At 36.9% G+C, this 19,044-nt stretch overlaps 1 protein-coding gene across 1 annotated transcript in view; it reads left to right on the forward strand.

The window, feature by feature from the left end:
- Window positions 1-4,419, forward strand: part of NAALADL2 (N-acetylated alpha-linked acidic dipeptidase like 2) — a 608,694-nt gene extending 604,275 nt beyond the window's left edge. The window contains exon 14 of the mRNA XM_075202155.1: window positions 3,411-4,419. Within this exon, the coding sequence (XP_075058256.1) occupies window positions 3,411-3,600 (190 nt within the window). The 3' untranslated portion in view covers window positions 3,601-4,419. The remainder of the gene's footprint in view (window positions 1-3,410) is intronic.
- The last annotated feature ends 14,625 nt before the right edge of the window (window positions 4,420-19,044 follow it).

The following is a 19,044-nucleotide window of genomic DNA, read 5'->3' on the forward strand; positions in this document are numbered from 1 at the left end:
CTAGCCGTACTGGACTTTTGATATCTTTATTTTCCCCATTTATATGTATGTACTATGGGCTATACACCAGGAGTTCTCTATTATAGCTCACTCCATAGCCCTGACTCAATATGGCCACCGCTATTCATTTTAGTATCACATGCTGATCTGTGATAATCTACTAGCACTCCACTGATATATATCTTGCCCCATTCCAAGATGGCCACCGCCAGCAATTACAACAGCTATATTTAGCCCATACAGTCTCTTGGGCACTAACCTTTACATATTCTATGCCCCTACTACTTCTGAGTCCTTTAAGGCTCAATACCTGTTTGTAACAGGCAACATACATCCCTTCCATACAGATAGTGTTAGCGCTGAACCGGAAGTGCGTTCTGCGCATGCGCGAAAATCGCGCTGTACTGCGCATGCGCAAAATGGCGCCCGCCATCGCTATTTAAGACAGCAATAAGTGCTGTTTTAAAATACTCCTCCTGACGAAGTCTATACGACGAAACGCGTTGAGGCTGTTCTACATACATATTCCTGGTACACATAAGGCTGGACTGTCTACCTGATCCCTGAAAAGTTACCCCATTGAGAACTTCTGTGTGGAGCCCATTGGTGTTTACTTCTTATACATCCCAGTGATCTATATCGTGTAGCAGTATCCTATGTCTACAGGATCAACAGATAAGCTTTTAAACCTTATATATATTGTGAGTGTGTTTTATTATGATACATGCTGAATAAATTATTGCACATAAGTACTACACTATATGGCTTTTTCCTCTCTTAATACACCGTATGAGTGGAGTTTGTGAGCAGTGACTGTGCTGTGGCTGATGATCCAGTTACCATATACCTACATAAGATATCTACACGTCTGTTCCTGACCTCTTGAAGCTGACTGGAGCTCATTTCCAGGAACCTCTGATACAGATAAGCTGTTTATTTATATCTTTTTGGTACGTTGCCACCTATCACTTGCTACTGATTGTCACGGATACATCTGAAACGTTGTTTTCTGCTTTCTTCTGTCTGTGTTTCGGCATATGATCAGGAATTATGAACATTGGTTTATACTGTTTATACCAGCCTGACATGATGAACACTTTGTATTTATATTTCTGTATACAGTAATACTGACTGTCTGGACGTTCTGTACCAGTTAGCACTACTAGATTTGGCGCCATCGTCCCTCTTTCTATATCTACAATACTTATTTCTCTATCGGAGTACCATCCGAAAATTAAGAGGGAGGCTGCCTACTCTTATGAAGAATAGTGTACACCAAGATTGGTGATCTATATTATTACTTACTCTCCTATTTCGAGTTTGAGCGCCAGTATTTATTATATCTAATAATACACATATATATATATATATGTACATATATATATGTATATATATATATAGTTTCACCCCAGTCGGTGCAGGGATGGTCGAGTGCAGGCTAGGAATAGACAGGGACCCTAACCCTCCTATAACCTAGCCAATATCCAACTAGGCCACCTCGCATTTTTTTCATCCCAGTCCATGCAGGGGTGTCTGAATGCAGGCTCAGAACAGGCTCTTCTGATCAAAGTAGTGAAGAAGGGTCACCCTGCATTGCATGGGTCCGATTTGTAATTTGTAGCCGTTTCTATATCTTAGCAAATTATTTGGTAAATAGACAAAAAAATTGCTATTCAGAGAATAAGAATTGTTGCATTGTCGCGTTATCGTTATGTCGTGTTGTCATAAGGTTTCCTTCCAGCAGTTAAACAATTGTTTACAGCCAAAAAATTATATTTACAATATTTGCCGCTGTGTCACTTTGTTTCATTGTCACATTGCCGCTATGTGGTCTAGTAGGTTACTTTTTCGATACTAAATAACTTCGTAAGATTTGGCAGCTTTACTTTGAGAGCTGTGGAAGATATTCACCAACAAACAAACAAACAAACTTCTTCTTTTATATTCATATAGATAATATTAACAATAACACTGTTTTCTGACATTCCGCTCCACTTATCTGGGCAAGCATTTTAAAGGCTTGAAGGAGAGTTGTCAGTGCTGTGAGTGAATTATGAAATGTTAGATAAAAGGCCAGTTAACTTCAAGTCAGTTATGTCGACCTTTCCAAAGAACGAGAAAGGAGACCAGTGCTTGTGCCCTAAAGTCATTTATCCAAGACGCAGTAGGAACATTCAATGTGATTAAAATAGGAAGTTGTTTAAAAACATTTCTGACTGGAAGAGTTGAGGGTCATTGCCAGGTAAAGGTGTTAAAAAAAATTCAAAAGGCAGATCACTTGGCTCCACTCTCTGTATTCACAAACCAAAGCTGTTCCTCAGAAAATGTACTCTTTAGTCAATTAAGTGAATGAACTGCTTCTGGCTTAAGTTAAATTCAAGATACATGTTTAAATTTGGAGTGCAAATGTGTATAAAAAGTTAGAAATGTTACTAATCATCTCCTATATCAATAGTATTATTATTATTATTTATTTATATAGCGCCACTAATTCCGCAGCACTCTACAGAGAACTCACTCACATCAGTTCCTGCCCCATTGGAGCTTACAGTCTAAATTCCCTAACACACACACAGACAAAGAGAGAGATTAGGCTCAATTTGTTAGCAGCCAATTAACTAAGCAGTATGTTTTTGGAGTGTGGGAGAAAACCGGAGCACCCGGAGGAAACCCACGCAAACACGGGGAGAACATACAAACTCCTCACAGATAAGGCCATGGTCAGGAATTGAACTCATGACCCCAGTGCTGGAAGGCAGAAGTGCTAACCACTGACCATGCCCATGACCATGATACACCTCATGCACTCTAGTTGCAATTGGTAATCGAGCCACACACAGTGCTTTCTGATGCAGTGAATGAGAGAGTGGATGAGAATTATCTACCTGCACATGAAATCATGAGATTGTAACAAGAGCTATGAAACAAATAGTATCATAGCTGAAACTGGACTGTTATTGACTATATTGATTCCAATTAAATGGTCAGGAACAGAATAAAAAAAATGTAATAAATTCCATTGCTTCCAGCATTCAGAAATAAATATCCAAGGTACTTCTGTTTTTATAGAGTTCAAAATGAACCCACCATGTGATATCCCAACTTTATTTCTAACATAAGAAGACTATGTCATGTAATATCGATGTATTTTGCTGGATATAAAAGTGCATGCACTTCACCAACTGCAAATCCAAAACACTACAAAGATATTTTACTTTGTATGTTGTAAAAATCGGGTTTAGATTTGGTTGGCTGAATCTTACAACCACAGATTAATAGAAGTCTTCATACCAAGTATCAACACAAAATCCAGCTTATTGTATTTGCAATTGTATTTTCTAAGGCAGGCTATAGTACACTATGCAAAATGATAACTCCCTCTAACATCATTTCTCCTTTTCTCCATTTAGAAACATTTTGTACAAACTGGATGGAACATCAACTTGGTTTTCAATACTTCAAGAAGCACAAGAACATTGCAAGATTACAAAGTCAAATGAAACACTTTTAACAGCATTGCAAGAGGTGTTGAACTGCATTAGCTCTGCTCAGTTATATTTCAAAGAAAGTCTACACGTGTTTGAGAATGGCTCAGACTGAAAAGACTGACAAGTTACCTTGGTTGGTAGCCATGAGAATATTGTCATGTATAGTTTCAATAAAGGTTACATTTATCAAACTGGTAATGGTATATTTCTAATTTTATGTGGTGCAGAAAACTGTAAAACCCACATAGAGTTTCTGTGTTTTTATAAATCTCTGTGTACAGGTGACTGTTATTTCATAAAATGTGATGAAACAAGGTCTAGGCTTCATTAAAAATTGGACAACCTTGCTCTTTCCTGAAGAAACAATTGTGTAGGTGTTATAATATAAAAGTCAGTCCTTCAGACTGAGATTTTGATCCATTGATACTAACTGTTATTCTTGTGATGAAATATCTGATAAAGAAAGTGAAGTCTAAAATGTAAAAGCACATGATATTTTCATAATTGAAATTCTCTCTTTTATTACAATTTCCACATGTATCTGTGTGAATTCCAACTGTATAATGTAATGTCAATGACATGTCCATTAGTTTAACCTTACTTAAGCCGAGCCTTTGTCAGAAAAATGTAGCAATTTCCCAAAAGTAATGACCCAATCTCTACACCACAATACTATCGTCTCTTTAAGTTTTTTTTATATATAATTGTTTTTATTTTTTTGTAGATTGGTAATAAATACTGTTAAGGCAGTAATTTTCACATGTGCTCTCAAATCCTCAAATCAATGATTTGAAAATTAAGATAAAATATTTGCACTCTTCAAATAATATTCATTTAGTATAAGGGCACATTTTCAAGGTATAAAAGTGTTTTCCTTCCTCAAAGATTATTTTTTTACATGTATATAACGCTAAAGTTTTATAATAAATGTTGTCACAAGATTGTATGCAGACGTTTTTGATTATGTTGATTTTTGTTTTTACCAGATTTTATTTTCACAAAATAGTATTTATAACTGTTTCATTCATACAGCCTATGGAAGGCAGGTACTCTACATGGAAATAGAAATAGAAAAATGTATGCATATTATTTCAGAGTGGCCTTATCTCTACAAGAATGTATAAAAATGTAATATATTTACAATGCACCATATTTTTGGGTGATTCCAAATTGGTATGCTCGAAAATTTTGAATTGTAATTTCACTGGTTTAAGTCTCATGTTTGAGGTACAATCTTTGATTTATGTCAGTTTGATTTTGTGGTTTTATGTTTATGGCTCATATTCACAGTTTGAATTTGAAATTTGCTGTTTTCTGATTTGCATCCCAGCAAACAATTTCTTAAGTCAAATAGTGATCATTACTGTGTTTACAACTTAAAGCTGATTGATTTTATGTAAGTTTCCTCATTCACATCAGAAAGGTTTTAAAATACATCCATTTAATCTCACATATTTTCAAGCTGGTTCGATCGTGTATTAACTGGATCTACCTCTTGCGAACTGGCTAAACCATGTGCAAATCAGCTACATCATTTGTGACATGAGCTGGCTCATGGCATGGACATGGTCGAACTTGTTTGCATTGCTGAAATGTATTTACATTTTTGAATCAATCTAATGTTTGAGAATTTCTGTTGAATTTTTCAACTTTAGAACCGATTCAGCGAAACAATTCTAGAAACAGTTTTAAAATATTTGAGCACCTCTACTATCAAAAGTAATAAATATATTTTGCAAACAGATTTTAAAGATTCGCAAATTCAAACTGTAGCTACTGACATTTTCACCATCAAAAAAGTAGAGATGCTCAGGCTCGGTTCCTCGAGAACCGAACACACCCGAACTTAGGGGATCCGAGTACTGTTGCGCGCCCTCGGAATTGAAAGCTAAATGTGTAAGGTAACAAATTGCATCAATAATTACAGTAGTTTTGAAACATGCATAATGTGAAAGTCAAATAACTGAATATAGTAAACTAAATTAATTAATATTGTTTTACAGTGCGATTGCGATTAGTACGCAGTGTGTAATGACGCAATCACACGGATTAATAACACACACGTTTACATTCGCACATACACTTGTAAATAGTATACATTTATTAAGATTCCAATACACATTTATTTATTAGTAAACTGTATTAGACATTATTTATACATAGATAAAACTATAGTAAATGTATTTATGGTTCAGGTCCTCTAAAAGGTAAAAAGGTTGATCTCATATTAAAGCTCATTTCACCAGCATTAACCCGGTTTCGACAGAGAAGCGATCGCATCTAGCGGTTGCAAATTATGAGCATTATGATATTAATACTCAAAAGTACTTTGTTTATGGGTCAGTTTAAACTGGCTATTCTGTGGGAAGACACCTAGGCAACAGTTGACATAAGTTCCCCCCTACCCTTGGAAAAGATCAAATGAACCAACCTATGACCTGCAGACAACTGGAACATCATTAACCCTGGACCACTGAAGACCTCTCTTGGGGGTAAATGTATCATACTCCGGTTTCTTCAAGTCGCTGGAAATCGGCGAGTTGACAGTTAAAATTGAAAGCGGCGCTGCCTTGTAAAGGCGGGTTTCCCTTTACAAGGCAGCACCGCTTTAAATTTTAGCTGTCAACTCGCCGATTTCCGGCGACTTGAAGAAACCGGAGTATGATACATTTACCCCTTGGCGTTATCTGTGTATATTCATGACATCATCAATGTTTATGTTAACTTACACTGCATATAAGGAAGTGTTGCTTATATGTTGCTTATATGCCTGGGTCAGTGTTTTCTCTCTTCCTAACAACAGACAACATGGCTGTATCTGAACCTGGGCCCAGGGGAAGCGCTGGCTTAATGTAATGTATTTGGTTTATACTTTCCTGTTTATTGTTATATTTATTATGCTTCAACATGGTTTTCTGTCATTCTGTTATATTTGGCTATTAAATCTCTTTGTGTGTTGGAACCACAATAATCGTATTGGACAATGTTTATTGGTAGCGATAAAACGAACATAACAATAACAAGGTAGATAAATAAAGGAAGTGACTGACTGAGCCACAGGTTCACAATGGTTTGGCTTTTGTGGTTGTTTTGAAACCCACTCTTCATCAGCTTTACCCTCCAAACTGCTGGATTAACTATTCAGTCAATTGAAGACTGAAATGTCACCCGTAGGTGGTTTAGGAGAAAACGCAACTAGGAAAGTAAAAAAAACAACTCTCTCCCCATGTTTAACCTGCCATGCTACTCAGCAAACATTCAGGCCCCTGCAGCAAGAGATGCTCTGCCCAATACTAAATATCATTAGGCGCCTTCTGGATGGTGAGTATCAGGTAAATTAATAAATATTGTTTCTTTATTTATTAAATTTTGCATTTAAAGACTGTGCCCCCTTGGTAGTAGATATTAAATAATAGTACCTTATTTTTCTGTAGTGCAATGTCAGAAGCAAATACTTACCTACCAGCTTCTTCTTTTCTTGATCCAGTTTAATCCATAGGGAGAAAAGAACCTGAAGTGTTAAAGCTGACTGTTCCTGAGCTCCCATCGCAAAAAGAGTTAATGTTTAGGTAGCCTGATTAATTAATATATGTACAGTAGTGGCCAAAAGTTTTGAGAATTACACAAATATTAGATACATTGCAATTAATTTCAAAGTCCCTCTATGCCATGGCAATGAACTTTATCCCAAAAACAACATTTCTACTGCATTTCAGACCTGCCACAAAAGGACCAGCTGATATCAGGTCAGTGATTCTCTCATTAACACAGGTGAGAGTGTTGACGAGGATAAGGCTGGAGATCATTCTGTCATGCTGATTGAGTTAGACTAACAGCTAGAAGCTTTAAAAGGAGGGTGGTGTTTAAATTCATTGTTCTTCCTTGGTTACCCATGTTTATCTGCAAGGAAACATGTGCAGTCATCATTGCTTTGCACAAAAAGGGCTTCACATGCAAGGAAATTGCTGCTAGTAAAATTGCACCTAAATTAACCATTTATCAGATCATCAAGAACTTCAAAGAGAGAAGTTCAAAAGTTGTGAAGAAGGCTTCAGGGCACCCAAGAACACCTAGCAAGTGCCAGGACCATCTCCTAAAGTTGATTCAGCTGCGGTATCGGGGCACCACCAGTGCAGAGCTTGCTCAGGAATGGCAGCAGGCAAGTGTGAGTGCAAGCACAGTAAGGCAAAGACTTTTGGAGGATGGCCTGGTGTCAAGAAGGTCAGCAAAGAAGCCACTTTTTTCCAGGAAAAACATCTGAGACAGACTGATATCCTGCAAAAGGTACAGGGATTGGACTGCTTAGGACTGGGGAAAAGTAATTTTCTCTGTTGAATCCCCTTTCAGATTGTTTGGGGCATCTGGAAAAATGCTTGTCCAGAGAAGGAAAGGTTAGCGCTACCATCAAGCCTGTGTCATGCCCACAGTAAAGCATCCCAAGTCCATTCATGTGTGGGGTTGCTTCTCAGCCAATGGAGTGGGCTCACTCACAATTTTGCCTAAGAACACAACCATAAATAAAGAATGGTACCAAAACATCCTCCAAGAGCAAATTCTCCCAACCATCCAAGAACAGTTTGGTGACGACCAATGCCTTGTCCAGCATGATGGAGCACCTTGCCATAAAGCAAAAGTGATAACTAAGTGGCTCAGGGATCAAAACATTGAAATTGTGGGTCTATGGCCAGGAAACTCCCCAGATCTTAATCCCATTGAGAGCTTGTGGTCAATTCTCAAGAGGCGGGTGAACAAGCAAAAACCCACAAATTCTGACAAACTGCAAGCATTGATTGGGCAAGAATGGGTGGTCATCAGTCAGTATGTGGCCCAGAAGTTGATTGACAGCATGACAGGGCAAATTCCAGAGGTCTTCAAAAAGAAGGGTCAACACTGCAAATATTGACTCTTTGCATAAACTAAATGTAATTGTCAATAAAAACTTTTGGCACTTATGAAATGCTTGTAATTTTTTTTCAGTAGACCATAGCAGCATCTGGCAAAAAGGGCTAAAAACACTGAAGCAGCAAACTTTGTGAAAACCAATACTGTGTCATTCTCAAAAGTTTTCGCCATGCCTGTACAGCCAATCAGGATCGGTCTTTCATCTCTCGCTTAAAAATGATTTATATCTCATGTAAGGAAGGCATTCATTATTATGCCATATCATATGTTGTACACTTTAGTATGTGTGTTACTATATTCTTTGTAGCTAGATTGTATTTGTGTTTTAAAATGAAAACATTTTAGTTTAACTCCAGTGCTCTACTTTATTTTTATTTGGGATTTAGTGAATAACTGGACAGTGGGGACCCAGTTTGATATAGTAGCTAGATGCTTTATCAATACAGTAGGACAGTACAGAACCATATTTGCAAGATTCTAAATGGTGCCTGGCCCTATGATACATCGGCCCCTCTGTATTTTTCACCCAAAAAAAACATAAAAATGTTCTTCCACTGATATATCCCTACCTTAACCAACTACAACATTAAACTTTCACCCTAAAGGCTTCATACTCACAAACATATAAGTGTACTTTCCAGAATCCAAAATGCAGATCTATTGAGTATCCATTTATAGTCACTGTATACAGATATAGGTGCTCACTTTTAACTATCGGCAAGTGGCCTCGTGCAGTAGCTTTGGGTGGCCATTTGTGGGTCGAGATATTAATATGTGTTAGGACAAAAGTAAAACTAAACCATATTTCAAAGTACTGTCTACTATAATTTTTGGATCACCTTCTTAATTAACCTTTCTTTTCTTTTTCTTTTTAATATCATGTTTGTCTTAAAAGAGTCATTAATGTTAAAAGAAATTGAGACACTTATTTAATATGTCAGATATCAATGTAATTACGCAGAAGTGTCAAAGTTCAGGTATAGGGAAATGCCTCATCTCTACCACCTCAGAAGTTGCATAACTATTAGGAAATTTTACTCTGCAGCCACCTGAACGTAATTCCCCCAAAATGCTAATGTCAACATCTTGAATCTTATTTAATTATCTTGCTCATTTATGCCATTATATGTAGAATTAGGATTAGCCTAAACTAGTGGATTCCAAACTTTTTCAGTTCAAGGCACCCGTAGGGTCTCCAAAATTTTTTCAAGGCACCCCTAAGCCAAAATAATTACCAAGTAGTCCCTCGCCTTGCTTACCACCGGCCCTGGCCGAGGCACCCCTGTGAGAACTCCAAGGCACCCCAGGGAGCCTAGGTGCACAGTTTGGGAACCACTGGCCTAAACAGCAATGTGCTGATCCATCCAGCTCCTTTCATAAAAAGGGAAAAGAAGAAAAATTTTGCAACCCTGCACCACCACTATCTTGATTAACTAAGCGCGTACCCAGGTAAAAACAGTGTAACGGCATGACATCTTAAAGCAATCCAGTTGTTGGCCTGCATTTTTTGCAGATTCATAAAAGATCCTTTTTATTATGTAATAATATTTTGTCATTCAAATGACCAGTGAAAATATTCAGTATGTGAAATGTAGTACAGAAAAAGACAAATTGTTTGTTATTCTTGCTGATTTAACTAATTAAAACATTATTAGTTCAGAGACTAATTTGCTTTATAATAAGTACAAATTTTAAATAAAAATACATATTAAAGCCTTCATTTTTTTTATAATAAAACTACTAATAATAATAATAATAATAATAATAAAAACACATCTATATCAATAAGAATCAAGTAAGGTATGTTTGTGGTGATAGATGGCAGTACAAGTATTTATTTCAAATATGTTTCACATTTCTGCTGTTATAATCAAGTTCAGAAGGAGTTAGCAATATGTTTTAACAGATAACATTCCACATAATTTATTTTATCACAGCTAATAGGATTTGTTCATGTAATTATCTTCACAGCACTTGGAAGATATTATATTACTTATTCATTTAGATTATGGTCAATAAAATAAAAACATTTTCCAATGTTGAGGTTTTTTTTGCTTACTTTTAAATTATAAATAATAGTTTTACCTATAAATATATTTGTAGTTATGCATTTCAAATTCAAATATTTACTTCTGACTTGTATTTTATTTTTATACAGATGCACAGTGCATTTTGGTTAAATTTTGCAATAGGTAACGTACAGTGGACAAACATTTCTCTTTTTACACAAAGGATTTGCTTGAGTTTAGAGCAAAAATGTAAAAAAAATGAGATGAGCTCAATTTTAAGTAGGGTAAGCATAGTCGCATATTGGCCCTAACTTCTGCTATGGCCATTGCGCCTCTTGGGGTGTGTACCCAATGTTCCCAGTGCGACAACACAATCCAACAGTTTTAGTTTTATTACATTAATGGGCTGTGAGAGGATGGACTTACTGTGCCATCCTGTTTCACTGTTAACAATGGCTTTGTGGATTCATTTTGGCTTTCTTTTCACTGACCCTAACCTGCCATTACTGATTATTTCTACCAGATACTGACTGAAATGCCAACTGTGTACCAATCTCCTTCACCAGCACCTGGAAATTATTACATCTGGGTGTTGTCTGTTGCTCCTGCAGCGCCTCTTTAATGGTGACTGTGGCTCATTCCTCCTGAGTACTTGCTCTGCATCAACACTTCAGGATTGCAGGCAGATCATTTACTCTGGGGCCTTAACTGTAGATTACACGATAATAGGAGATAATAGGTGTCTTGCATGAGCTTGTAGGAAGAGTAGTGTTTATTACTCATATGTAGCTTTAAGGAGAGCTGTTACACATCACTGTGAGGTAGTGATGATACACCCAAATGGAATACATGACTGTACAAATTTTATATGGAGATCTGCTGGTAAGGTGTAATCCACCCCCCTGTAACTTTAGTCTATCCAGGATGATTCACATATCTTGTATGTGAATCAGCCTGGATATTTTTGCACCTGTTAACATTGCTCTTAGTGGTAGGGGTTCATGCACTAAAAAGGTGGGGGGGCTCAGTCTCTCACCATCCTTGCACCAATAAGTATAATCTTTAAATCTCCCATCCAAAATACTTCAAGGAGACCTGTTTAGCTGCTCCCTCCAAGTTTAAATTGAGTCTAGAGGGTGGGTGAGCAGATCCCAAGGCCACAGTCTCCTTGCTACTATTGCTGGAGCCCCATGGGCTCCAGAGTGGCTCTTTGCATTGCTTTCTGGGACCACCCCCACCACAGCATGTTGGGTAAACACCACCAAAGACATCCACTGGACCAGCAGGGTAAGAGGAAGTATTACTTTTATTAAATACATTTCAGCATACATTAAAACACACTACAATATATTTTATGTTTTTACACTCAGCCCACTTTATTGGAAATAAGCCCATTAGTTGCAGTACCAAACATTAACCCATCTGGTGCTGAGGCTTTGGACATGTCATGCAGCAGATTCGGGGTGTGGATGAAGGGGAGACCCTGCCACATGGGCAAAGGGATATTTCTTTCTAAGGAACAATAATCCAGACTAGCAGAAATGTGTATTATCATGCTCAGGTTCACTTGTGTATAGAAGATTCAAATTAGCTAACTATGTAAGTTAAGCATCTCAATATGTAAAAGCATGAATGTGTTTGAATATTAATGATGTTCTTTGTAAGACTGTTAGTAAACATAATTGGATAAGCCAAGAAGCTACCAAACAGTTGCGTTGCCAACCTTCCACTGTGCAGTGTTTAATTTTACATTTCTTCAGACTATGCCTGGAGAAATATTGTCTAACAAACACTGGAATATTAAACTGTGGGGGTCCAATGTTCTGAATTACATGTTTTGAATAAACCACTGTTTTTCTTCCAGTTGCACTTAATGTCCCCCTTGTCATCTACATAGTCCTGGGCAGTTTAATACACACAGTTTTATATTGCCTTTTGATATATTTATAGATATTAATTATGACAACTCTAAAACACTTTTATTCAATTTAAACAGATAAATGTTTATAATCTGTCTACATTACAAGCTTTATGTTCACCTTTATTAATGAGGTTGCTCATCTCTGAACCCTCTCAAGTTCAAACTCCAGTTCTGCTTAGTATGACTATGCTGGAATTAAAACATATATTATGGGGCTTTTAAATACATTCATTAATTGAATGAAAATATACCAAACTGTAAAACATAGTAGTGATAATGATAAAATCATTCAGCCCAAACCCTAACTGATCTGAACCTATGATTCACAAGTAGGTAATTTGTTTACCTCCATGCAATAGCGTTGTCATTGCTGTCTACATTTTTCGATCCGATTTGGGACCCTTGGGTCTGGCTGAAGCAGGAGTGAAACGGAACCTGGAGGCCTTGATGATCTCTCTGCTCATCTAGAGTACTCTTAGTAGCACAGGTAGTATAGGAGTCTAGGACCCGAGTCTGTGCTACAGTACAGAGCTAGAACCTGCTTAATAACACTCTGGAACTGTTCAAGGGAACTTAATCCCAGTACCTGTAACCAGGTACGTGGAACTGGAACCCACTAATAAGAACTCAGAATGTAAACACACGGAAACTCAGAAAGAACTGGAACTGGAGACAGATGCTCAGAACTCAGAACTGTGACAGGAAATGGCGAACTCAGGATTGTGCGACAGCCACAAACCTGGAACCCACACACAGATATATAGAACTGGAAATGAGCCCTAGAGACTAACAACCAGCCACAGCAACAGAACTGGTGATACCGGTAAATCCACAGGTACTGCAGAATCAACACTGGATAGTGCAAAGTTCTTACTGCGGTAAGCACTCTTGATGAATGTGGAATATTGTAGGAAAATGAGCAGCTTGGAAGTGCAGAGTACTTGCAGAGAGATGAACTCTGGGTAATGCAGGGTACTTATAGGAAAATATACACTTTGGAATTGAAGGTAATCATAAATCGATGTGCACTTTGGAAATGCAGGATACTTGCAAAGTAATGATTAGTTGGTAATGCAGGATGTTCAAAAAAGATGATCACTTTGGAAACGCAGGGTAGTCAGGAACAACTGGAACCTGGAGCCAAGAACTATCCTCAAGAGAGAAGTGTGTTGTTCTGGCACTGAACAGACCTCAGCAGCAAGTTTAAATAGGGTGTTTTAAACTGCTATTGGCTGCAAAGTTCATTTGATCACAGCTGCTGAATCTGGTTGGTCTGGAATCATCACCTGACTGCATTCAAGATGGCCGCCCATGCAGCAGAACAAACAATATGGGCTAGATTTACTAAGCTGCGGGTTTGAAAAAGTGGGGATGTGGCCTATAGCAACCAATCAGATTCTAGCTTTCATTTATTTAGTACCTTCTACAAAATGACAGCTTGAACCTGATTGGTTGCCATAGGCAACATCCCCACTTTCTCAAACCCGCAGCTTAGTAAATCTAGCCCTATGTGTTTGTTTACAAAATGAAGGATGTGATGGACAGGAATGCTGCAGGTGACCTAGAGAGGCCTGGGTAGCCATTATGACAGCGACGGATGTGGTAAGTGTGGCTAAGATCCTGATATGTGACAAGCATTATTTCTAATTAACAGCAAAGAAATGTTGTTGTGGAAAACAAAATATAATTGAATAGAGATGAGTGACCCTTCTGTGATTCAAAATTACAAAGTTTATACTGACCTATGTTGATTGGTCTGTAGGTAAAATAACCAGAATTATTAAGAAGGCTATCTTCCTAATGAATATTATTTGGTGTCAGGACACAGCAAAATTCCGAGTTGTAGTGCAAAAAGCAAAATTTCAAAATGTAAAATTGAGATCTTAATCTTTTGATTCCGGTCTGTTTAAGAAGTAAGTGTAATGGATCAGTCCATCTAGGACTACACCATTTTTGCTATACGCTGGTCTTAATTAGTGCAGTTGTTGGTCCAATACATTAGTCCCAGAAAGGAGTGATTATGTTTGACAGGTATGTTAGCAACACATGCCTATATAGAGGTGTCTCCTTGACTAGGAGTTTCTGCCACTCTTTAGCCACCACCCTTGTCAGCACCATTCTGACCGATTGCTGGACTGAGACTTTATTATTCCTGCATCACTCTGATAAATTATGGAAAAATGCATAATGTCAAACATGTACTGTATATGCGTATATGTCACAAATGTAATAAGTATATTTTCCTTGACCTCCTTTGAAACATTTTTTTTTCAGTTGTCTCTGAAAACATTGTGATATGGTATTGACCATAGCACCAGTATTCTCATCGCCCTTCCTGTCAGACCCAACCAGACTCTGAGTACTCTGTGCTTTTGGTCCACTTATCTTTCATGTTTAATTCAACTAGTAGTGACAGGGTAAGATATAAATATCTTCAGAATGGAGCTTCTATTCCTGCCTGGGATACTACTATGCCTAAATTTGAGAAAAAGAACAAAATTGAACAAATCATTGTTAATTGTTCAGTTCAACTAATAATTGCAGAAACAGCTAGCAAAATAGTAATATTATTATTATTATTATTATTATTATTATTATTATTATTATTATTATTATTACATGTGCAAAGTATCCCTCAACTTTCTAAGCATGGTGAAATTTGGGATCAAAGCAGTGAAGGCAAAAATGTCTGAAAACTAAAATTGTTCACATTGCCTAAATAAAGGAGTTAATAAAACATTACATTAACATTCATATAATACGGCTGTTTATCAAATGGGAAAATAAAAAATGCTCTATGTAATTTGCATAATTTAAATATATCATTATGTTTAGTACTTTTCTTTTTTTTCTGCCTCAATAGTTTGATAAAAAAAAGAATAAATACTTGCTGAAGAATTCTAATAGACCTTTCAGATATATAGCATCTTGTTAAAATTTAATGTGGGCCACAATACTAGAAGGTCAGAAAATGTCTTTGAAAAGCTGCCAGGTCCTATTTGATAGCTTATTCTGGTTTTAAAAGGAAAATTCCTCATTAGGTGTAACCTAACGCATATTAATTTATTCTCCGGATACAGATTGTGAATAATAAGTTGTGGACATCCTCTAATGCATTTATTAAATAACAAATACCAGATATTTCACCCTTTGTTCTTTTACTTTTTTATTGTCTAGGCTTATTTCACCTATTGTTCACCTTAAGTGAGCACTGACCAGCTAATAACTGTTTTGTGTTCTTCAAGGGAAATACTGTATCAATCCTTTAAGGAAAACATATGAGGCTTACCCACTTTCCCGGCTGCATTGGGGAGGAAGACTGTTATTTTTCCTAGCTTAATGTTAGGGATTACATCATAGATCTCACTGGTGTAGAGGTAACCTGGGTATTCTGCCAGATGTGGTGTAGGGCAAATGCCAGTCCAGTGCTGAAATCATTATAAATAACAGCAACAGTGGTATAGAAAAATAAACAAAGAAGTGCTTTCTCTGGGCTGAAAAATGTTGGATATGTTATATTTTACCATCTTATGGGTATATTTACTAAACTGCAGGTTTGAAAAGTGTAGATGTTGCCTATAGCAACCAATCAGATTCTAGTTATCATTTGTTTAGGACAATCTACAAAATGACTGCTAGAATCTGACTGGTTGCTATAGGCAACATCTCCACTTTTTCAAAACCGCTGTTTAGTAAATATACCCCTTAGTCTTTGTTTGCTTACTGTACTCACTCATCTCTTCACTACTACAGTAGCTGCAGCACTAGCTCTGACATATAATAAGTCTAGAGTGAGAAAATGCTTTTAAGTAAGCAGCACCAACGTGTGCCATAAAATGTTAGCTATAATTGCATATAATAAAGCATTATTTTTCTCTTCTTTGCCACTGGTATACTGCTTCCATGTCATGTTAAGACAGATATTGCTTAATCAGAAGACACATACAGAGACTGATTTCTGATCACATTTCCAAAAAATAAGTTCCCAGTTAACTGTCATTCACATCTTTCATGCTGGAGCAGTGAAGAACATTGCCATTTGTAATTGTAAAATACATCTATTGTATAAATGTAGAAAGCTCAGTTCAGCGGTTTATTTGTTACAAAAATATTGTGTGGGAATGCCAGAATGTTTGAAGCTTTATAGCAAAGGCCTACGTGATCATTTCAACCAATTTTTGACATCCTGTGACATTTGTAAAATGTACAATTTACCAACCCATCCATTCAGAATCCATTAGACCTCCAACTAATAGCGTCAATGCTAGAAATGGTTCATGAGCAACAGAAGGCAAGAAATGATTTACTTAAATCATGCAAACCAAAAAGTCCTCACTGCTGTCTATAGAACACAGTATCTAGGCAGTTATAGCTAATAGGTAAGCAAAGAAGATGCCATTATCAGTAAAATAATGCTACTTATGGCTCTACTAGAAAAGCTGCCAGCCAGGGCAGTAGAGGATAAAATGGTCTGATACAAAGATAATGATTGTCAAGACTATGGCAATACAAGTCTTAATTGTTCTGGTGGTCCTGGTCACAATTGATATGGGAGAATTCTGCCATGTCAAAGCTTATGCATCTATGATTAAAGAGGATGCATGCCCTGTCTAAATCAAAATATTCATAGCGATTGGCTGAGAGTACAATCATGTGTTAATCACATCCAATCATGTGATGCCCATTTTGCTCCACAACTGACTCCAGCTACAATAAATATTGCAATTCAAACAGGGGTAACTATTATATTTAAAGACTAATAGGAGTGCGGTTGAAGTAAAAATTAGTATTATGGCAACTTGAATGGTACACAATAAGATGACCAATTTAATTTCAAATGGGAGTCATTTTGTCTGTTTAAAAACTCTCTAGCACACTGCTGCCAGCTGCCAGTCAGTAAAAATACTAAAACTGCCGCCTATTTATAAATAAAATGCATAAATCTTAGTTACACATACTTACAAATATATTATAAACCATTTGCCAATTGGTCCATGGTGCTTCTGCTAACAGTATAGTAGTAGCTAAATCATATGTAGCCTCCAGAATTCAAGCACTATAAAAATCAACACTCCTTGTCAGTTACTGATCTCATCTTACAAACAGTACACGACATAAAATGAAAGTTCCTAAAATCAATCTACAAGTTCTTTTCTAGATAATCCCTGTATTGTAAGCACTTGTTGTGACTTATAAAAATTGTGTATAAAGTAGAAAAGACAAGTTTTACAAAATCAGTCCAGCTCTCCTACTAGTAATAGAGCTTATGACGGTCATGACAGTTGCCATATTTTGTGAGACAAGGAGAACAGTGACGGCAGTAGGAAGAGAAGAAGGCAGTATCCCATAGCCAATCAATTACTTCAAAGATATACTGTACAATGCACACTACATGTAAATCTGCCTATTGTCTTCTGCAACTAAAAAATGTTTGCTGTATTTCAGCGATAAAAAATAACACATCAAGACGTTATGGAGCCCTTGAATACTAGTTTCTACAGTTATATAGAAAAATATATTGACTACTGGTTGCAGTAAATTTGAGGGCACTTGAACTGTCATAATGTTACTTGCAGTTCCCCAATTGTAGTTTAAAAAAGAGTTGATGGCAGTATACTGATAATAAGTATCAAACACATGCACAGATTAGTTGTGGAAGCACCCCCTCACAGAATGCAATTTAATCATTATGAGTATTTGATAGTGAGGATTGGCAATCCTTTGAGCGGACATAAACCCCTCCCCTTTTTTGTGGACAGTAAAATAGCAATCACAAGGCTGTAGTTTTCATGAATGTGTACTAACAACCGCATGTAACATTAACACTACATTTTCAACCCACAATACTGTCACCACAGTAGGAGAATGAAAAGATTTAGACATAATTAAAATGCAATAATTCTCATGTTACTTTGCTTCTTCTGTCTCCATTTTTAAGTATTAGGAGATCTGAGCAAAAACAAAATAAAGAATTAAATAATTAATTAGAACTTCCTAACTGCTAAGTAGAAGGACATGAAATCCTGAGAATTTTATAACTGAAGTTTAAGGCTCTACAACAATAAAGAAAAAATAATAAATAGAGTGCTGTAAGAAACTCCAATATGGTTATCAGAACTAATTAGAATAGGCAATCAATGAGAAAATTAGTACCCTAACACTCTTAGATGAGAAATAGTTTCGCTGACTGTCTCCCTCGGGTGGGGTGCGGCATATCGATGCCAAGAACTCCAACAAGACTTACCTCGACTTGAGGATTCTGAAGGGCTGCTTCCTGACCTTCACCGATGACGACTCCTCTTCACACCGACTTCAGCCAATGACGAGGAAGTAAGAAGGCGGCTGCACTTGATGACATCATTGACCATGCATTCGCGATTATCACTGTTGTTAAGGGGGTAATGTAAGTATGCAGCTATGTACAATGTAGTTTAAAAAGGCTTCTACATTGTACGTGGCTGCACAATGTCCTCCTCCAGAATAAATAGAATTAATGCATCTGTTGGACTACTTGTACCCCATTATCCTTGAGAACAAATATCTGCTTTTTGGTAAAGGAGCAAGAGGTGTTGCATAGACTGAAATCAAACTGCCGAAGTTCTAGCTTCAAAATAGTGGGCAAATCAATCTCCATCCTACATATTTCAGTTTTGAAAATATGTTCATCTGTCTGATTTTTGAACAGGAAAAAATATCCATGCATTTTTGACAGGTTTACTAAAAC

Source organism: Mixophyes fleayi, chromosome 3 (assembly GCF_038048845.1).
Source record: "Mixophyes fleayi isolate aMixFle1 chromosome 3, aMixFle1.hap1, whole genome shotgun sequence".
Taxonomy (NCBI): Eukaryota; Metazoa; Chordata; class Amphibia; order Anura; family Limnodynastidae; genus Mixophyes; species Mixophyes fleayi.